Here is a 23,010-nt window from a genome sequence, read left to right as displayed (position 1 = left end):
TCTAGGGCTGTGTGTGCATTACTACTTACTCTGCATCCAGTGTACTCCCTCTGCTAGTTTTTGAAGTCATATACACATGATGGTAGCCACAAACCATATCATTCCTTCACTGGAGATTTACTGCTTTTGATGCGTTCCCCCCCCCCACCCTGCTTCAATCCAACTAGAAAACTTAAGCCACATTCACGTCGAACTTAAGACATATGTGCACATTTGAGACAGCAATCGCACGTGTGCCCATAAGTGCACATGTGCAAATGAAAACTTCATGAACAGGAGTTCGGGGCATGTGTGTCTGAACAGGCCGTGTACATTGGGTGATGATGATATCCCCACTTCCTCTTACGATGTGTACAGCACCATGCAAATATGACTTGAAATGCAGAAGGCGAAAACAGATTTGCTGCATTTTAAGCCACTAACCCTAGTGGACATTCCCAGTTGTTAACCCAACATTAGAGCCCATCAAGTAACTTTCAATATTCATCACCGAAAAACAGACCCAAAAAGGGGGGAAAGATGCACACAAGGCCAAAATATGCCCTTTGCACTGGTTACTGACCAGTAAACATAAGCCAAGGTTGCTATGCAGTCGGTTGTTCCAAGGTTAAATCATTCCACCCAAATAGATGCTCCCCGCCCCTGCAAGCTATTGGATTCCTGCCTTGTGTTTCTCAACGCCCTTTCCACATGGAGGATGGAATTAGACAGCCTTCCAGTTCAGCAGCTGCGTTAATAAAGAGCATTTCCTCTTATTGTTCTCAACAGCTTTAAAGGGTAGACTTGCTTGCCACAAGCAGAAGCCAACAATAATGTGATCCACTTTACAATGGTTCCAACTTAGCTTGCAATAAAAACGGAAATGGTGATGGCAGCATCTCAAAGACATCCACGCCAACGACACTGGAAGAAGAAAATTCCGAATACTAGAGTAATCTCTAGGGGCAAAGTACCTCCACTGTCAGAGGCAGTCTACCTTTAAATGGCAGTTGCTAGGAATCACAATTGGGGGAGAGTGCTGTTGCATCTGACTGGTCAAGGAACAGGATGCTGAACTAAATGGTCCTTTAGCCTGATGCTATCAGAGCTTAGGCAGAAAGGATTTATTCAGACACAGCTGAGCAAGGAGCCCGGTGAAAGCTTGACCACTCAAGTGGATCAGGCAACAAAGTTGTGTATACATAGTACACACACCACACATATAACCAGGTAAGGATTTGGTAAAGAGGGGCGCTGAGAGTTGGAGGAAGTCAGAGGAAATGACAGACAGCTTCAAGAAATTCAGCTCTTCCGCCAACCTTCAACTAGTCTCTCAAGGTCAAATAATCAGTTAGCAGAGACAGGATGGATGAAAGGGATAAAAAAAAAAAGAGCAAGAGGGAGGGGGTTAATGAAGTGGGAAACTAAGTCCCTCTTTAATTTGCTTCCAAGTTTATGCCTGGAGCACTCTCGTTGCAATAACAGATTGTACTAAGCAATTACTTAAGCCTACATTGGCCTGATCAACTGATACAAGGACTCCCTTGCAGTGCAAAAACTTTGCAGCAATAACAACAATAATCATAAAAGAGGTGGGGAAACCAGCCAAGTGCGAAAGCAGGCAGATATGTGCCTTGGAGAGTTAAAAATTGGAGACAGTGGAGAGAGAGGGAGGGAGGGAAGGAAGGTTGGGGTGTGCAGATCAACAGGGGCACAGGCAAGGGGAGATATGGTGATAGGGCAGGAGTGAGTAACATTCCCTTGTGGGGATCTGGGCAGGACCCAGTAGCCAAAATGTGATCCAACGCCTATCTTTGTACAGTAGGATACTTTCTGCCCATGCAAAACACAAGAGGGTTCTACACACACACACACACACACACACACACACACACACACACCCCTCTATTCAGCAAGGAGGAGATGTCCAGGGCACATTCCAGCCAGGCAAAAAGCAGGGCTTACTTCAGATGATGCCACAGTAACTTGGCTCTTGTATAGAGATCTCCACATGAAAGATTCAATCACATGGCATCTCCCAAAGAATCCTGGGAGCTGTAGTTTGCTCTTTACAAGATCTACAATTGCTATAGCCCCCTTCACAAACTACAGTTCCCAGGATCCTTTGGGAGGTTGCCATGTGCTTTGAATCTTTGGTACAGAGATCTCCATACAACAGGTAGGAAACTGGCCTGACCTAGCAGCTCTTATGTTTTTACAGGCTTTTTTTTACATGGAAACCCTCTATTTCTGACACAGTTGCACGCAACAGAATTAAAATCAAGAATGCAAAAGGCTAGCAACTGCTAAGGACCTGTTCAGTATAGGTGCTGTATTAGAACAGAGTGTGGAGATGACAGCCCATTATCTGCAACCAGGACTGTTGCCTCTCCACAAACATCTGCAGTTCCCAGAGGCTACTGGTGCAGCCTCTGGCACTGTTAACACACAACATGCCAAATCTTGGCTTCGTAGGACTATGCCTACACAGAATCGCAGAATTGGAAATGACTCTATGGCTCATCTAGTCCAACTCCCTGAAATGCAGGCATATGCACCTGTCCCATACGGGGTTCGAACTTCTGGGCTCTTAACATTTGTTCACTGTACCAGTGGCCTGGTTCTCACAGCACGCTAAGCTAAACCTTGGTTTTGTGAGATTGTGGGCTCCTGTTTCGGCTCCAGAGCAGATTTGCTCCTCTCAGATCCTTTTTGCTGCCAGTTTGGCTTAGCATGCCACTGGAACGGAGACTCAAGGTTGTGTGAAGGCAAACCATGGCTTTGCTTAGTGTGGAGCACTAGGGAGTAGCAAAGCGGATGCGACTTCCTCTCCAGGAGTCTGCACATTTGCATGGTCCTGCTAAGCTAAAGTGTGGCTTAGTACAGTATTTTTTACTCTATAAGACTCAGTTTTTCCCTCCTAAAAAGTAAGGGGAAATGTGTGTGCGTCTTATGAAGTGAATGCAGGCTGCGCGCAGCTATCCCAGAAGCCAGAACAGCAAGAGGGATCGCTGTTTTCGCTGCGCAGCGATCCTTCTTGTTGTTCTGGCTTCTGAGATTCAGAATATTTCTTTTCTTGTTTTCCTCCTCCAAAAACTAGGTGCATCTTATTGTCTGGTGCGTCTTATAGAGTGAAAAATATGGGTATATTGTGTGACTCAGCTCAGGGAAAGCTTAAGAATCCAGTTGAGACACAAGCAAGCTTGTGGACTTGACTGTTGTCCCCACACATTGCTTGTTTTCTGATTTCACATTTAGATGCATCTCTTCCTTCAGGTCTTGGGAGGTAACTGATTCAAAGAATTGGTTCTCTTTGCTGTTGGAATGCTGTCTTATGATGCTTATCTGCTTTATGGTTTTACATTACAAGAGGCCAGTGGAGGTTAGTTCCTTTTTAAATTGCATTTTATCCTACCCTTCTGAAGACCTCAGAGGAGCATGCTCAGAGGACCTGTTGATGGCATTTTACCATTGTACTGTGAAGAGTGTATTAACTTATGGTCTGTGTGTGTGGTTTGGGAGCTGAACAGTCAGGGGGAAAACAATGCTGTCCAGGGTGGTAAAGACTGCGGAGAGAATAATTGGGTGCACTCTTCCCACCTTGGATCAAATCTATGCTTCCAGGTGCCATAAGAAAGCTGCAGAGATAGTGCAGGATAGTGCGCACCCCAGAAATGATCTCTTTCAGCTTCTGCCTTCTGGAAGAAGGTACAGGGTTATAAAGACTAGGACTAGCCCCCTAAGAAACATTTTCTACCCAAATGCGATTTTGGTTTTAAACACAGTATAAGGAGTCTCTATGGGAGTATATTGTATTTAAAAATGTGGTATCAGAGTTTTTAGGGGGCTAACCAGGTTGGGATAGCTGGGATAGCAGGCTTGTTGGGTTTTGAATGTTTTATGTAGATTTGTCAATTTTGTTGTTCTGTATGGGACAGTGACAATAAAGATTATCGTATTGTTCCACTCTTCTACCTCCCTTCATGTTATTCTCACAAACCCTGCAAAGGAGGTCAGTCAGAATACAGGCAAATGGCCATCCAATAGTTTTAACAGATCTGAATGCAGATCTGAATTCAGGTCTAATTCCACTCTATGTGGCTCTTGTATGCAGACACTAGTTCAACAAAGCAACACAACAGGTTAAGTTACAGATAGGTAGCCGTGTTGGTCTGCCATAGTCAAAACAAAACAAATTCCTTCCAGTAGCACCTTAAAGACCAACTAAGTCAGTTCTTGGTATGAGCTTTCGTGTGCATGCACACTTCTTCAGATACACTGAAAACCAGTGTATCTGAAATTCTTAACCAGGTTAAGAATTTCATAGATCGGGGGGGCCACTAGGGGGCGCATTGGAAGATGGCCGACAATACCATCTCTCCGACCCACACGGGGTAATTAAGAGGCTGTTATGGGAGTAGGCAGCCTCCCTTGTTGCCCCAAGGAAATGGGGAACACTGCCCTTGCCTGCTGTGCCCATAAATCACCCCCTAATTTGAAAGAAGGGGGTGAGGGCCCTAGGCAGAATGCCCCCGTGTGGACCTTGGCTCTCCTGGACGCTGTCTCTGATCGCGCACTAGTTGCAGCAATTTGGAATAATTAATTACAAAAGAAGCAAATGCACATATTTCAAGTGAAGAAGGGGAGTGAAGTCTGCTAATTTAAGTGACCTCTGCGAAAGAGGACGGGGGCTGGAGAAACAGGAATATTTTTACGATGAAGATACACCAAAGGCGGGGTATGTTGACAACGGGGCTGAATGGGGGGGGGAACCTTTTTACTTTCCTTCTATGTGATTTACAAGAACCCCTCCTCATTAGAACCGTTGGTTGAACTGACCCAAGCAGGATGATTAAGGTCTGTGTGGAGATAAACTTTAACCAAGAGTATGCTTTATGGAGACCGAGAAGCAATAAGAGCTTTTGGGAATGGCACAGTAATTAATTCGGAGCCACCATCTTGCCAAAGGATTTATAGCCGGGAGGAACAATGGACTTGTTTTCAGACTGCATTCCTAGTGAATCTCCTCAGAGGTTTTGAGAAAGGAGGCAGATTGGTGAAGATTAATGACGCTAAGACTGTTTCGATGTATGGAAGTGATGTTATATGGAAAACATCTGGATATGGCTACTGGATAAAAAAAATAATATCCACGCAGGATTACAAACTGTTCTAACCAGCTTGCGGAGACTATCAGAGGTCACAAAGAGAAAGGAAAAATATATGAAAATAACAACAAGAGATGTGGAAAATAATAAGAAAGGACTGGATAGTACTGTGAACATCATAAGGTTAGATTTGTGGACATTAAAACAGCAGTAAGAAGCAAGAAGTTGATTAGATCCCTTCGGAACTTGAAATATGGGTACCCCCAACAAAAATTTAAAATTCGGCTGTGTAATTTGGAATTTATGTAATTTGGTTTGATTTGATGTGATTGGTCGGTTAATAAAAAATTATTCTTAAAAAAAAAGAAAAAGAATTTCATAGATCAAAATTCCAATACTGTAGATACCTATTTCCAAATGGATGTCAAGGAACATTCCATCTATCACAGAGTGCTTTAATAGATGTTGAGATTACGGTATACCCTGATGGCCAAGCTAAGGTATCTCATTAGAGCAAGAGAACACAATTTCTTTCTCACACACATTTCCTGACTGAATATATTTATTCAACATTGTAGAACGCAAAGCTGATCCTTGTATAATAGTTATGGCTTCATAATTTTTTGAGAATGAAAATGAAATTGTTTAATCAGCATATGTGTGACCACTGATTTTGAGCTAATGAATATAGCCATATATGACCTGTGGCTTAATGGAAGCTCTTTCTACCCTTTCTCCCTGTTTGGCTTTATTAATTATGCCTGGATTTTTCTTTTTATCTTGGTGAATTTCCTTGTAAAATAAATAAAATTACAATAAGTAGACATGCTCAAAGCAGGGCTCTGCAGTGTTCCACAAATGCCAATTCAGTGTTAATGTGGATGGAAACTGTTAGCGTAAAAGGATAAAAAGATTAGGCAACGAACGGGGAGGTGAAGTAATTGTGTAACAGCCACAGGGCAGTTCTCACCACTCCCAGTTCTGTTTTTCCCTATATGCACTAGGGTGGCTGTTGCCTCTACAGGCACAAATGGCATTCAGTTTCTCAACATTTGTGGCAACTAGGTCAACCAAAAGGAAAGCACCTGCTTATCAAATTTATGAGCCAAGTCAAAATCAAAGGGTAGTGAGACAGCACTACCTTCACTTCCAAATCACTGTATCAAGCGAAGAAACCAAGTCCAATGGCATTGGCACCTGCTAAATGTAGCCCCGACAGGCTACTTAGCCAATTACAAAATGCATGGGCTTTCTCACAGTTCAGAGAAGAACTTCTCTCAAAGGAGGCCCATGCAGCTGAGAGCCCCTCTGCAAAGTCATCCCTGATGCACCAGGGAATTGGATGCCGAATGAGCTGCGTCCTCCATTTCCTGTTACACTGATTTATCAATAACGAAAGGGTAAAAATGAAACAGCTTTTACTATGTATATGATGATCTCCTGCTTTCTCTGCTGCTGCGCCAAAAGCACAATGTGGGTCAATTTGTATTTCCTCCAAGATCAGTGTTTTTTTGCCCATTAACCTAACCCCTTCCTTGCTTCACCTGACAACAAACAGCAGCTTTCCTTTCTCAATTTAAAGAAGTTTTTGCAGTTTTCATCTACAGTCATACCTTGGGAGAAATACGCTTCAGGTTGAGCGCTTTCGGGTTGCGCTCCACGGCGGACCGGAAGTAACGGAGCAAGTTACTTCTGGGTTTTGCTGCTCGCGCATGCGCAAACGGTCAAAGTGATGTCACACACATGCGCAGAAGCAACGAAACGCGACCCGCGCAGACACACTGCCGCGTCTTACGTTCTGCTCGGGATGCGAACGGGGCTCTGGAACGGATCCCGTTCGCATCCCAAGGTACCACTGTACTTCAAAACTGTTTTGGAAACATTGTGGCTCAAGTTGTAAGACGGTTGGATGGGATGTGGAAAGCAAACATCTAGGTTCCCTCTTAAGCTCAGCTGCCAGTTCCTTGACTAGATTTCAGTAAATCAACAGATGTACAATAAAGGCCTTTGTCCCACTCATCTAGAGGAGGTGGAGGAGAGAAGACGACTTCTAATGCTCTATTTGGGCTTCTCTTGCACGTGATCTAGAATCATAGCATCATGGAATTGCAGAGTTGATCATCTTCTAGTCCAACCCTGTGCAATGCAAGAATCTGCAGCTGTCCCATACGTGGATCGAACTTGCAACCTTGACATTATCAGCACCATGCTCCCACCAACTGAGCTATCCAGGCTGAAGAAGCTAAAGTTAGTGTGCAAATTGGTACAGCACGATTGCTGGCAGAAGTGAGACCCTGTCGCAGCTTGGGACTGGTTTACCTACAGGACCACCTTACCCCTTACATGACCACTTGACCACTTCAATCTGCGAAAACGGCAGTGTTACATAGCTGCCACACAATACTCCTTCTGCATTAGTAAGAAATTAATCTTTTAGTATGGAACTCCCTGCCTGTTGCCATCAGGCAGGCACTTTCACTTTTTGGCACCTTGTAAAAACAGTTTTGTTTAGGCAAGCCTACTAAGATATCTAGAATTCTGACATGTGTTTTAATCTCTGCTTCTCTTATCATTAATTTTATTTTTATTGTTTTGTTTTATATAGCTGTTCTTGACTGATCACTTTATTGTTTTATTCTTTTTGCTTATTCTTTTGTGTGTGTTTTTTACAATCAAACAGAAGTCTTTTATTTGGTTGTTTGTATTGTTGTATGTTATCCTCACTGTATGTTCACATTTAACGAGGGTGGATGTGTGTTTTGGGGGGATGGGGGTTTATGTTATGTTGTAAATAAAATTCCAATACAATAAAAGATTACAATCAAACGGTATACTGTATAAATATTATGAAACAAAGAAACAAAGGGTTCAAAAGCAGCTGAGCACGCTGTTTCAATACTTATAATATCCTCTGTCTGACCCTGCAGGGTGTTATAACTCATGCTAGTCAGCCAATGCATAACTAATACATACACCGAGATGTGTGGTAGACTTTCCCTGGCAAGTGTAGGAGTGATCCAGGGAGAGAGGAAGTTGCATTCCTTTCCTCAGTCGGTAGAGAATGAGACTCTTAATCTCAGGGTTGTGAGTTCAAGCCACACGCTGGGCAAAAGATTCCTGAACTTCAGGGGGTTGGACTAGATGACCCTCGTGGTCCCTTCCAACTCCACAATTCTCTGTTTCTAAAATTCACTGAGAGGCCTAATGGGACACTACTGGTGCCACTGAAATGAAAAGAAAGTCAGAATCTGAAAGGTTTTCAAAGAGGAACCTTTATGATTCCTTCCTCTCCCCTCCACCAAACCCCTCTGGAATTTCTTTCCAAAGGAGGCCTTCGTCACTTCCCACACCTCACAAGTTTGGCAGGGTAACCACCGTTTTCCAGTTGCGTTTTAAACAGCATGTGCTTTGAATATCAGGCCTTGTAGTCATTTTGATACATGTCTAACATGCTCTTCCACCAGACAGTATGATACGTAGAATGTACAAATTCCCCTTTTTCATTCTTAGACAGAAAGCGTTTCCCACCATATTTAGACCAGCCCACTGCCGTCCAGCTGTTTTGTACTACTGTTCCCATCAGCCCCAGCTGGTGCATTGATGCAGGGCTGATGGGACTTGTAGTCCAAAACAGCTGGAGGGTGTTTGGCTGGTGAAAGCCTGTTTAGACTGTTATGCAACTAACTTGATCAGTACAAAACCTATCATATAATTTAATACGGTTTTGCAACCCCATCCTTCAGAGGTGACCAAATTTCTACCATATAACAATGGAGGCATTCTCTCTCTCTCCCCCACCGCCCATTTTTGGGAAGCATTTGCTGCTCAAGAACATTGGGAAACAGAAACTATTCCGGCTCAGTGATTAGCAAGGAATGATGTAAACAGCGGAGGAATAAACTATTTCCAAGGCCACCAAAACAGAACCCAAGAAGGATCCACTTAAGCTGCATGCTGAAAGAGATTTGCGGGCCATGCAAATTAAAAGCACAGATCCATAAGCTCCTTGCAGTCACCATTTCCCCCCCACCCCCAGATGGAGAGGGGTCAGTTTGGCTCACAAAACCAAATCCAGACTTCAGCGCTGCACCTGCCACTTAGCAGTACATCTTCTTTGAAGCGAGATGTACAGATGGGGTTAAATTCAGGGTCACAGACAAAGAGAAAAAGGGATAGGTGTTTATTTTAAGGCTTATCTCGAAGACAAGTTAACCCCGCCACAAAAATGCACCAAATAGTTTCTGCATGAAGTTTGGTCACCTTGTGGAATGTGACCGAGTCAGGTTTTTTTGAATTGCGAGAAAATGCAGCACAGCTGGCACTCAGTCAGCATGCTGACACTAGAAATACAGGCTTCCTCAACCTGAATTTGGAAGGGTGAGGAGGAGTGGGAGATGATGCAAGGGAATCTGGATCAATAACCACAGCCTTAGTAACAGTTCTTGGAAAGGACAGCATTGAAGACTGCGGGGTTCAACAAGGCTAGGCATCTTAATGGCAATCCAGTACGGATGCTGTGGTTACTAGGACACTAATTGAACATGTGGCCATTCGGAAGAGCAATTAAACTATTGGGATTTTTGGCATATCATTTTGCAAGCATCATGTAGTCACAGGCACCATCAATCATGCCTGCAAATACGTAACAGAGTATTCATTATGCAAGCACTGGGTGACTTACATGCATGCATGCATGATTTCAATTTAAGCAGTATATTTGAATTTCCATCATCAGGCTTTGGTTAATACAGTGGTACCTCGGGTTACATATGCTTCAGGTTACATACGCTTCAGGTTACAGACTCCGCTAACCCAGAAATAGTGTTTCGGGTTAAGAACTTTGCTTCAGGATAAGAACAGAGGTCGGGCTCCGGCAGCGTGGCAGCAGCAGGAGGCCCCATTAGCTAAAGTGGTGCTTCAGGTTAAGCACAGTTTCAGGTTAAGAACGGACCTCTGGAACGAATTAAGTACTTAACCCGAGGTATCACTGTACTAAAATCCCATACGTGATGCAGTCTGAGGCAAAAACAACAACAGATATATTGAAATTGAGACCCTTATAAACACTTTCAAGATTTTTTAAATAAAAAAAAAAAACAGTCATCTTAAACTGCGCCATCTAAAGATTTCAAAATGAAGTAGACCCTCCTCTTATTTTATTTGCCATTGCTTCTTGACAATTTCCCAGAAGCCCATCCTTCAGTCACGACTTCCCCACCAAAAATCCCAAAACTAGCCTGTTAGAACGAGAAGTATATAAAGCAAAGAAAAAACTCCTGGTAACAAATGCCTGTCAAAACAAAAACAAAACTACCAAACTTGTATTGATGTATCAATCTGCCTTATATTAATATGGGAAATGGAAAGTATTTCCCAAGTCAGAGTGCATGATAGTTGACTAAATATCCACAATACCACAATGAATATACTGACACTGTGATCCTAAGTATATCTCCTTGGAAGCTTGTCCAGCTGCTTTCACTGGAACCAACAAGCAAACAAAGGCGCTGAGAAATGTAGCCTATGTATATCTTATATAAAAACTCTGGGCGCACATCCACATTTGGCTCTAAACTATGATTGAGGAAATTTCAGTCCATTAGAAGTTATGCTATCCCTTTTACTTCCCTTTACTCAGAAACAGTTTCCAAGACAAGTTATCATTTCTTTAATAAGGGTTTATGCAGCAGTTTCTAACACTGAAACAACTTTTTGCATTTCCTAAAACAGCCTACTAAGAAGCTCTTTTAAAATGCACCAATTTAGACTGCTATTGCAAAACAAACAAACAAACAAACAAACAAATAAGCGATATCAATTACCAGTATTTGCTACAATTTTTGCGTACTGAGTTTTATTAGTCCCTTAAGTTTGGGATTTCCCATTTGATCACACTACCAGCAGAGCACAATACTGTCTTCCTAACTCCATGCCACCTTCTACGCTAGTGTAAATCACCAAAAAGGAGGCATCCCAAAACAAAGGTGTGAGAATTACCTGCAAACACCTGGATGACCAGAAGGCTGGATTGGCTGCAGTAGGACCTGAGGTCTAGGAATGCGAGTCCTAACAAATCCGGACCTGCCATGCTTTCCAAATTTATCCATATTCCTTTATACAGAGTACAAATTGCTCTTCTCGGCAGAGAGAAACACCAACCACCAGTCCATCTGTGTCTCTCTTCAAATAGTCCCAGAACAGAGTAAGTTCCTGGAACACTTTTGGATTGTTGAGCAGCTGACTGCAGCAAACGCAACAGGGCTGCAGCACCACCCAGTCACGTCTCAGGAATGTTGCTAATTAGACGGCAAATCCTCCTCCTCCTTCTCTCCTCATATATGGCAGGGTGAGAACGGAGAGATAAAAATCTAGCCAGCATACCCATGACTTCGGTCCAAGAACAGTCATCAGCCACCTCAGGCTTGGAAGGCTCATAAGGAAGGCACAAGCTGGAAATGCAAGGCTTTACCGGTGACAGGCAAAGCCAGCAGAATCCAAACTTTGACTGCTTTTGGGCAATCTCTTGTCGGCTGCGAGGCGGGAACAAAACGGGAAATACCTGTCCATACCAGGTCAATCTACAACCAAGTTTAGCCCCGACAAATGCTATCAGGGTACAGACAGTTACTTTTGGTAGTCAGACAGCAGGGAGTGAAAAGCTTAAATATTACACTTTAAAGGCTCTGATACAGCTCCAGAAGTCATGCCCACAACTAGAAGATCCAAAAAGACAAGGTTGTATAAACACACACACACTACTCAAAAAGACGGCACAGTGCCTTTGTCTGAAGTCTGCTTCTTCACAATTTGGCTGTGCACACCATACATTTAAAATAGATTTCTCTTCTCTCCCTCTACCCTGCAGAAGTAAAAACTGGAAACTGTAGTTTGTGCTGGGAATTGTAGCTCTCGGAGGGGTAAAGTTCCCAGGGTTTTTGGTAGGGATGTACTTTAAATATATGATGTGTAGGAACCCCAGATCTCCTTATGATAAACATATCCCACATGTTTTCAACAAGTCTTTTAAGTGGAGATCATGATCCCAGTCTGCATCTGTCTCAGAACTATTTTTAACTGACTTTATAGATTTATATTTTAAATGTTTGCATTTTGTTAATAAATGTGATTGTTTTACAAATGAAGCTGTTTTGTTATGACTATTATTATTACTTATTAAATGTGTATACCATCCTTCATTTGAAGATCTCAGGGCAATTCACAGCATAAAATACAGAATAAAACCACGAAGAACATAACCAGAAACAAAACAAAACCACACACCCTCTTGCAACCACATTTAAAAGGGCATAGACTGTTAATCAGCCGAAGGCCTGGTTGAAGAAGAACGTTTTCGCATGGCGCTTACAGATGTATAATGAAGTCGGCATTTGAACACTTCTTTTAATTTATGGTTGTGACCATTTTGTTTCAGAATCATTTTGTTGTAACCTTCCCTGGGACCTTATGGTGAAGGGTGGGTATGAAATCTAATAAATAATAGTATGCGTGCTCTCTCTCTCTCTCTCTCTCACACACACCCACACACACCCACACACCCCTCTATGTATTTCACAAGAGAAGCAACCTTAAAATATGTAAAATGGCACCTTTCCCTTATATCAATGCCTGCTGGTATAACATGACATCTTGTAAATATTTATTTTACTTCTTAATCAGATGCCAACTCTCTCACGCATTAAAGAGAAAGACGGCTCAAGCAACATCTTTTCCCAACACACAGATATTTGTTACTTTAAGGAAAGGCTCTTAGGGTGCGACTGAGAAAGTGACAGGGAGAAATGTAACGTACTGGAATGCTGCAATTCATTTTTTCAGGTGTAGCAATCTCAGGTAATACTAGAACTTCGGGTTATCCACTGAAGTCTTTCTTGCAGTATTCCGAATGTGAATTTAAGATTTTAAGTGAAGTATTTAGTCCTCTAGGTATAGAAAGCCCAGTAAGATCCACAGCCTTGAAACATGCAAGAACAAGAGTTATATGACAGTGCGGATGTTATCCTTGCTGCAATTTTCGCATTAGAAAAACGAAAACACAAGTGGGAAAACAAATGCAGCAGGCAATTAAACAGTGAAAAGTCTGCCACTATTTTCTGTGAATCCAAGCACACCTGTAACTTAAAAATACTGTACATGCTGTACCTAAGGGAACACAGGATGTGTTGTCTAGAAAAGATAGGCACTGTGCATGCATGGGTGATCATTTTAAAATCTTTGTAAAGCAGGTTCCCAATAAAGCATGTTCAAATAACTCATGAAACATCTAATAATAGTGCACATTATGTTAAAACTTTGCATTTCCATAGAAAAAAAATAATTGGGTAGGTTTAGCAATAAGAGACACCTAAAATGCATCGAGTGATCCATCGATTTGTTTCCCTAACAATTCATTACAGTAGATCAGGCCAGCTGCTGCTACACCTGCAAAATGTATTGCAGCGTTCCGGTATGTTAGATTCCTGCATATCCACAACTGCACCACTCTTCCAATAATACAACAGTGCAATGGGCATTAATTCATTTCTAGATCCAACACTTCCTGGGAAGGCAATTCAAAACTTCCATGACTACTTACAAATTAAACATCTCTTTCAAATTGTGCTATACGGTTATCATCTTGCCTGGGTCATTCAAATTCCCAAACAAAGCACCCTTGCGTAAATTTTAGTCCAAAAATTGGTGGCTACTCCAAACCACCACCACTGAATTATTACAAGTGTCTGATTTTGGGAGAGCTGGTGCAGCCTCACTACCTTCTACTTGGCCCTGCCTATTAAAATTCTTCCAATTCCTCATATTCCTCTACATCTGCTCCAGTTAACAGCTTCTCCCACTGCCCTGTTGCAACCTCCTCCGTGTCCCCAAATCTCCATTACATTGCACAACTCCTTCCCATCTCAATGTTTTGTTTTGTTTTTTCTAATAAAAAAATTCAGTTTGCAAGCCACTCGCAGCATGCAAGGTGTCCTGGAAATAATCATGTCAATGAAAATATACAGTGACTTTAGAAAAGGAACAACAACAACAACAACAACAACAACAGGAAGAATTTGGAGTCGTTTCACACAACTATTTTGAGATGGAATAATATTTTCCACAATGCAACTTTAACTTCTCAAATATTGTGCATGATGCTCCCTATTCATTTAATTCTTCTCTTCTAATCATGGTTGACTACAGTGGTTTGTGAAACCTTTTCATCATTATATCTGACACAAACTAAAAAGCAAATGCGAGCAACAGATTACAGGGCTGATTTGCACAATTATTTTGAGGTGGACGGTCTGCCCTGAGTAAACTATTATTTAGAGGACAGAGTGCTCTTGTGAAAATCCAGTCACAGGACCACTTCCTCACAAATGTCCATATACTAATAGTAAACTCACTTTCTGAGGGTACATTCTTACACTACGTAATCGAAACAGCACCACCAATGCACAAATGGGAGGAATCATCAGCAGGCTTAGGGAAACAAAACGCTTGAAGTTTTTTAAAAAAACTTTTTGGGGGGAGAAGAACATCCTAAAGGGAAAGATGCCACCCAAACCCCAGATGGGGCATGCTCAGTGGGCAAAGAATACAGTGGTACCTTGGTTCTCAAACTTAATCTGTTCCGGAAGTCCATTTCAAAACTAAAGGGTTCCAAAACCAGGGCGCGCTTTCCCATAGAAAGTAATGCAAAACGGATAAATCCGTTCCAGACTTTTAAACACAACCCCTAAAACAGCAATTTAACATGAATTTTGCTGTCCAATGAGACCACTGATCCATAAAATGAAAGCAATAATCAATGTACTGTACTATAAAATAAATAAGACCGTATTGTAGATGACAAAAATAAAAATGGTTATTTTTTCGTACCTGCACTGATGATAGTCATTGTTTGGATGAGGGCTTTTATCCATTTCCGCAGTCACACAATCAATCAATCAATCAGTAGCTGAACTGGGTTCCACACAGTCACAAAAAACAAATTAACCAGAAAAGCCTCAAAAACAAAAACACAAAATAAATAGCTAAAACAAAAGCACCAAATACAGTTGCACCTTAATCCATTCTGGAACTCTGTTTGACTTCAGAAATGTTTGAAAAACCAAAGGTGCAACTTCTGATTGGTGCAGGCACCCTGGAAACAATAGCTGACAGCTGTATCAAATGTTCAGCTTCCGAAAAACGTTCACAAACCAGAACACTTCTGGGTTTTTGGAGTTTGGGAACCAAGGTGTTTGAGAATCAAGGTACCACTGTACTGAGTGGTGAGAGAGAACAGAATGGAGTACCATCATGGTATCTGGTGATCACAGTGGTTTGTGGTTTTTAATGATACGGCTTAACTTGCAAGATATTACAATATGAATAGTGAATATTACAATATGAATAGTGGGGGTGGGGTGAGGTGGTGAAAGGGGATCCTCAGAAAACATCTTAAAACTGAGTTTGTAGGGGGGGGGAATTAAAAAATATTTTGTCAGCCAGGGATGGTAGAAGAGTAAAATAGAGTGGCAAGCCTTTGATAGTTGGGTAAAAACTTTCCAGCTTCAATCCCATCGTGCCATGCATCTCCCTCCACTTACCAGTGTCAAACGCCACAACATGGATGAGTGTGATCCATACCACCACAGATTTGGTGCCTGGAAGCACTATTGTCACTTTAGCCCTGGGTGCTGCTTGAAGAAGTCCAGCGGCGACGTTCCTTCAAAACCGCTTAAGCAAAACATGCAGCAAGCGAAAAGCGCCATAGTCATTGAGGCCTTCGCCTCCTCAATCCAATTGCTAAAAGAGGTTTGGCTCTCCTAAGTGCAGAAAACCTAATCAGATCACACAGCCCAGAGCAGCATGACGGAGCGCATAATGTGCCTCCATATGGAGACTCCTAAGCTGCTTTAAAAGCACCAGCGTGTTATGTGACAAACAGAAGATTAGGTCTTTAGGTGGGGAATAAGCGCACTGCTCTTTAGAAGCAAAGAACTTGTATTTATAATATAAGCAAGTTACTAGCAGATGGAGATGAAGGTGAGACAGGAAAGGCCATATATATATGCTGCCCACTGGTACACATCAGGCAGCTATACAGCTCTCAGTTAAAAGCCAATTCCCAACTGGGGAATGGCGAAACTCAGCACACAAACCAAATTTGAATTTATCAAGTTCCCTAGTGGCTCTATCCAATTTAATCAAGGTGTGACACAGTTTCACGCTTAAGGAAGGGAAAAGTGCTTGGAGAGATAAGAGATTTTCCACACTTTATGTCAATATCTCCTTTTGGGTTTTATACCATCTCTCCTGTACAAAGATCCTATGCCTTTTCCAAATAAACAGGTGACTGATGCCAGAATTCCTCTTGAGGGAATCCTTTAAAAAGCTCATTTGTCCCTCAGGCTTGAAGGGAAAAGTAGTCATTCCCATGGATCCTTATCAGGGAACTCACATCACACAAGGTCATGTACTCTGTAAGTGTGAGCTTTCACAGAAAAATGGCGTCCAGATTATTATATAACTCAGCTATCTTCACTCATGAGAGAGCAGGGTTGTAGGGCAGCACACCAATGTGGCCTTTGAACCACAGTCTGAACAACCACCCAGAGTCGCTCCTTTAAAAAGGGACGGTGGGTTTGCATGATAGATAACCAGGCTCGGAGAGTGGAGTCGTGAAGAAAACTATCCAAAAATTCATGCACCCCAAAGAGTACAAATACCATGGCATACTGGGGAACCATACAGCAGCCCCACAAGCTCATATAAAAACTAGGACTTTGGAACACATGGAGGAGAGTTATGATCTATATTTCCTGTTTCATTGATTTCAGCCTTACAGCATGCCTGTCCAAACATGAACCCGTGCCTTGTAACTTTGATCAATATTGAAACTTAAACCACATAAGACATTTTTAATGCCTGAGGAAGAACTTAGTAAGAGGAAGCTATGAGGCAGAAAAAACTTTTCGTTGTTGTTTTTATGGTTTAAGGTATGCACGCTTTTTTCTTCACATTTCTTTTATCTTAAATTGATTTCATAATTACAAAATATCATTTCAATCATGCAGCAAGCACCTATCGTATGACAAATACTGTCATATCAGAGTGAGAATGCCCGCATGTATCACTTCATTCCTTCTGTAGTTGTTGTTCCAATACAAAATAAAAACAACAACCAGTTTTGTTGAAAAATCTGGATTGTTTTCATTCTTCCCTCTGAAAGGCAGATATGACATGCAATTCTTCATCACCATAATATCCCCTACTTTCCTTAGCCATTGTTCAAGGTTTGTTTTGAAGCGCCAAGTTTAAATAATGTTGGGTGTAAGCCCTGTGGCAAAAGAACAATCCATTTGACACAGCTTAGAGAAGACTCCTGATTTTTCATGTGCAATAGTACTTGCATTTGGGCAGGCACAAATCCCCCAACATCATATAATGTCAAGCAATTTTACAGGTAGGGGAACCTGCCCATTTGTCAAAACGAACCTATGGACACTTTTGGATCTGCCTAACACTGCATTGGCAGTTCCTATCACATATACATAGCAACAAGCAAGAGGCCAGTCAATTGTGATGCAAAAGGTTGCTATTAGGGGAAAAAAATCCTGGTCAGGTTTTGGAACCTACCGGCAAAATCATGGCAAAAACTCCAGAAACTTCACTCCATTTTGAGATCTTGAAACTCAGAAGCATCAAATAAGGCCTGTGGTCTAAAGAAGCAATGGCCTGGTTCACACGCAACACCAAGCCATAGTTAAAACTAAGGTTTATAAGCCAATAACAAACCATGGCTACAGATCATAGTTGGTTGCAGCACGCACATCACAGTTGAGCTGCTGAACAAGATTCAGATGTTCGAACAAACCATGGTGTAATAAATCACAGTTTAATTTGTTACTGTATGTGCAAACCAGGTCACTATGTGCACACATGGGCACTGCTGCAGTTCTGCTGCTGCAGTTCTTGCTCTTAAAAGGGCAAGCTGGTTTATAACTGGAGCGGCAGCTTTGGAAGTAGGAACTGCAATGAAGGAAACAGCAAAATAAAGCTCAGGCACGGTATGTTTTTTCTCCCCTGTGCATGCATATGGCTGCTTTGACTTTTGGCCATGCAATTTGATTCTCCAGTGCAAGATCTGGTATCAGACATGGAGTTTACAGGATCTCACTTTTGATAGTGACGCACAGTTCTAGCAACCATAGGGAAATCACTGTAAGCAGATTAAACAAAATCCTCAACAATTGGAGTTAGTCTTCCATTTGTTGGGAAACAGACTACTCTGAAGCAGCATGAAGCATCCATTTAGATGGTCTAGTCATTGAGGCTTCCTTTTTCCACCTCTTCTCCTCCTAATATTCTGAGCCCAACCTGACTCTCCCACTAGATGCCAAAAAGCAATCCATACAACCAATGAGGTGTTTAGGCAAGTATTGCACATTTCTGTAAATGTAAAGGTAAAGGGACCCCTGACCATTAGGTCAGTCGTGGCCGACTCTGGAGTTGCGGCGCTCATCTCACTTTATTGGCCGAGGGAGCCGGCGTACAGCTTCCGGGTCATGTGGCCAGCATGGCTAAGTTGCTTCTGGTGAACCAGAGCAACGTACGGAAATGCCGTTTACCTTCCCGCCGGAGCGGTACCTATTTATCTACTTGTACTTTGACGTGCTTTCGAACTGCTAGGTTGGCAGGAGCAGGGACCAAGCAACGGGAGCTCACCCTGTTACGGGGATTCGAACCGCCGACCTTTTGATCGTCAAGTCCTAGGCTCTGTGGTTTAATCCACAGTGCCACCCGTGTCCCTTTTCTGTAAATGGACCAAACCTCAATAACTAGCTCTTTTCACAGACCCAGTCTTCTGGGGTTGTAGGATTTTATGGCACAGAATTCAAATTCCTTTCTCGCAGATCCCAACAGCATACCAGTGAACCTCAGCCAATCATTTGGGATTGTTTAGTCTCCACCCAAATTTCATTTTTCAGAAATACAAAAGTTATAGAAGGGTGCCACTCTTACCTATTAAAACTGAACACTTATTAAACTGCTGAGGAGCAATGCACAAATAGTCTTCAAGTCTACAAACTGGTAGCTTTTGATCAGCATAGCACTGAAGATAATTTCATATATTATGTTCTTCCTGCCTCATAATAAAAGCTTTCATGCTGACATACTACAATGAAAAGTATGCACATGACAAAATACATACATTATAGCCTGGCACGCTCTAGTGAATGGCAGTTATGCTGCTTTTCATTCCACTTCCTGGCTTGCTATGTGCTCTGCCCCATATTTATGAAATGGCACAGCTCTGCCCCATATTTGAGAGTTTTAGCGTTGTAGAGACTGCAAGATCTATATGCCGAGACACCCAATGCAGCTTAGACAGCTAGTTTGTGACATGCTGTTTGCTTTACATATTTTTACCTCACCCTCCATCCACATTTCAAGGGTAGCTTACACTAACAAAAAATAAATAGAAGAACTCTTACAGAACAACAACAACCTACCATTTACAACCATCACTGATCCAATTGCCAGGACTAACAGTTTAACTTAAAAGGCCTGGGAAAATAAGGACTACATTTGCCTGTCACTGAAGTGTCATCAGAGTCACTGCCAGTTGGGAGAGAGATGGTTTCACAAGCAGGGTAAAAAGGTAAAGGGACCCCTGACCATTAGGTCCATTCGCGGACGACTCGGGGGTTGCAGTGCTCATCTTGCTTTATTGTCTGAGGGAGCCGGCGTACAGCTTCCGGGTCATGTGGCCAGCATGACTAAGCCGCTTCTGGCGAACCAGAGCAGCGCACAAAAATGCCATTTACCTTCCCACTGGAGTGGTACCTATTTATCTACTTGTACTTTGACGTGCTTTCGAACTGCTAGGTTGGCAGGAGCAGGGACCGAGCAACGGGAGTTCATCCCATTGCAGGGATTCGAACCGCCGACCTTCTGATTGGCAAGCCCTAGGCTCTGTGGTTTAGACCACAGCACCACTACCCAAAATGCCCCCTCACTGTACCTCCAATGGTAGAGGCATTCAGGTGATGGTCTCCGAAGAGGACCTCAGTATTTCTACAAGTTCACATGGAGATAGGACTTCAGATTTGTCTCAAACCCAGAGAGGCTTTGAAAGGTAAGCACCAGAACTAAATTAAGCCCAGAAACAAACTGAAAGCCAGCACTCAAGCCATGTTATCCACTAACTGGTCCCAGTTAGCAGCTTCAAGGCTGTGTTTTGAACAACTTGCTGCATTTACAGAACCGTTTCCTAAGGCAGCCCCACATACAACACATTGCCATATTCAAATGGAGGTGACGAGAGCAAGGACGACTGAGGCAAGGTCTAGAACAGATAGTAGCTGATGAATCAGTCTGAACTGCTCTAAGGCGCACTGTGCCACAGATGATGTAGAACTCAGCCGTGCATTCAATCCAGCTACGTCTCTACCTGCCCCATTATGATGCCACATGGTGTGTGATATCAGGTATAGGGGCAGGTGGGTGTGGTTTTGGGGAAAATGGCATTGCAGACCAAACTGGGACCCATGCTGGGTCAAAATCTGGCCCATAGGCAATGGGTTACTCTCTAGGACGGGGAACCTAATTTGGAAATTATGAAATGGAAAATTTTCCACAGAAAAATTAGGGAATGGAAAAAGGGAGGCCACTGACAGGAAAACCTGCCTGCAAACCTGCTCCTTTAGGAGGTGTGCAAGTCCCATCCAGAACAGAGTGAACAACACAATCCTAGGCAGACAAACTACACCCTCCTTGACTATTCTACGCCCAAATAAGCCTTGGCAAGCCTAGAAAATGCTATTGATGGGTGCCATGTAAATCTAAATAATAAAACCAACATTAACACAGGCATAAGTTACCTTCTACTAAATCACACTATTTGTCCATCTAGTCCAGTATTGTTTACTCTGAATGACAGCAGCTCTTCAGGCAGAAGTCTTTCCCAGCTGCATCTACTAGACATGCAGAGGATGGGACCTGGGACCTTCTGCATGCAAAGCACCTCATCTGCAGTCACACAGAACCTTCCAGCACAACGGAAGCAGGTACTTCCACTGCCGGGGAAGCGGGTGGCGCTGTGGTCTAAACCACTGAGCCTTGGGCCTGCCAACCAAAGGTCGGCAGTTCGAATCCCCACGATGGGGTGAGCTCCCGTTGCTCAGTCCCAGCTCCTGCCAACCTAGCAGTTCGAAATCATGCCAAAAAGTGCAAGTAGATCAACAGGTAACGCTCCAGCAGGAAGGTAAACGGTGTTTCCGTGCGCTGCTCTGGTGTCGGTGTTCCATTGCTTAGTCACACTGGCCACATGACCTGGAAAAACTGTCTGCAGAGTGGACAAACGCCTGCTCTCTTGGCCTGTAAAGCAAGATGAGCGCCACAACCCCAGAGTCGTTCGCGACTGGACTTAACTGTCAGGGGTCCCTTTACCTTTCCTTCCACCTCCACCGCTCCCCTGCACCCCATAACATGCGGAACTAGAAGGCAATTTTGCTGACTGCACACCACAGCAACCGTTCCAATTAAGGCTGCACACATGTCATAAATTTAAAAGTACATCATCCCCTTCTTCCCCAGCAAGGAATCCTGGCAAGTATAGTTTACATCTTGCAGAGCTACAACCTCCAGCATCCTTAAACTGTAATTCCTAGGATTCTTGGCAGATGCCTTAGAAGCATAGCATCTGTGAAGTCCCAAGATTGCTGATGATCAGAAGACCACTGCAGCCATAAGAGTCCCACAAAGGGATCCTTGTCGCTGGGAGGGCGAGGGATTCCATTTATGCCCACCCTGAAATAGAGTGAAGTAAAGAATAATAATAAAATAATTAATTGAGCCTACTGTAGGAAGCCATTTTGTTTCAGAGAAGTGAGGAAGGCAACCACAACATGCAAATGTTATCAAAAAGCAATCTCACCTCCAGCTCCCTGTGGGTTAAAGAGAGAGAGAAAGAGAGTGAGTATTGGTTTCTCTGGGAATTAAATGCCACCCTACAGGTTTGTTCTTTGGACAACAGCCAGTTTCTTTGGTGTGGGAAGGGTGAACCTTTTCGAAAGCTGACAAACTGGTATGAGGAGAAGGCTAGCTGGCACACCAAAGCCGCAACTTCCCACACAGTGAGGCAATTTTACTGAAATACATAGACAGAAGTTCTATACTACAAAATGGCACGCAAAATGAAATTGAGGGCTTTGCCTTACATTTTAGTTAGAGGGAGGGAGGAAAGTATTCCTCTTACTTATCTAAATCACACCTATGCATGTGATTTAGATAATTTAAGGGTAAGGTGATTTACCTTACCCTTTATGCATGTACAGTGCGATAAAGAAGGGCCTTTAAAACAAAACAATGAAAAGGGAAATCTGGTTTGTAGAAGGAGTGCTGTGCAATGAACAGTGCCTTTGCTTAATAATAAAATACATTCTCGTCATAGGGGATGTCTATTTATCTGATTTATTCTCTTTGCTTCAAGGCACTTAAAACAGTTCACAAATCCAAACAGTAATCCCAATATGAAACAAAATGATTCATGCTAATCAATAAAAGAAAATCATGTAACCTGTATTACAAGATCAGGGAGGGTTGTCCCACTTTTAAGACAACAGGAAGTTCTTCTGGTACTTCTCTCTAAAAGTAAAAGGTAAAGGACCCCTGGATGGTTAAGTCAAGTCAAAGGCAACTATGGGGCTGCGCCGCTCGTCTCGCTTTCAGGCCAAGGGAGCCAACGTTTGTCCACAGACAGCTTTCTGGATCATGTGGCCAGCATGACTAAACCACTTCTGGCACAATGGAGCATTGTGATGGAAACTAGAGCACACGGAAACACCGTTTACCATCCTGCCACAGTGGTACCTATTTATCTACTTACACTGGCATGCTTTCAAACGGCTAGGTTGGCAGGAGCTACGACAGA

General features: G+C 42.8%; 1 protein-coding gene across 2 annotated transcripts in view; it reads right to left on the bottom strand.

Moving 5' to 3' along the window:
- Window positions 1-11,499, bottom strand: part of ARHGAP40 (Rho GTPase activating protein 40) — a 39,018-nt gene extending 27,519 nt beyond the window's left edge. The window contains exon 1 of one of the 2 annotated variants that reach the window (XM_081867711.1): window positions 11,085-11,499. In XM_081867711.1, coding sequence (XP_081723837.1) covers window positions 11,085-11,194 — 110 coding nt within the window. In that variant the 5' untranslated portion in view covers window positions 11,195-11,499. The remainder of the gene's footprint in view (window positions 1-11,084) is intronic. The other variant, XM_081867710.1, reaches the window with a different exon arrangement.
- Window positions 11,500-23,010: the final 11,511 nt, after the last annotated feature.

This window comes from Podarcis erhardii (genome assembly GCF_964252035.2).
Source record: "Podarcis erhardii genome assembly, chromosome: 6".
NCBI classification, from domain to species: domain Eukaryota; kingdom Metazoa; phylum Chordata; class Lepidosauria; order Squamata; family Lacertidae; genus Podarcis; species Podarcis erhardii.
The sequence above is the reverse complement of the archived record's forward strand: the minus strand, read 5'-3'. Positions and strand labels throughout refer to the sequence as shown.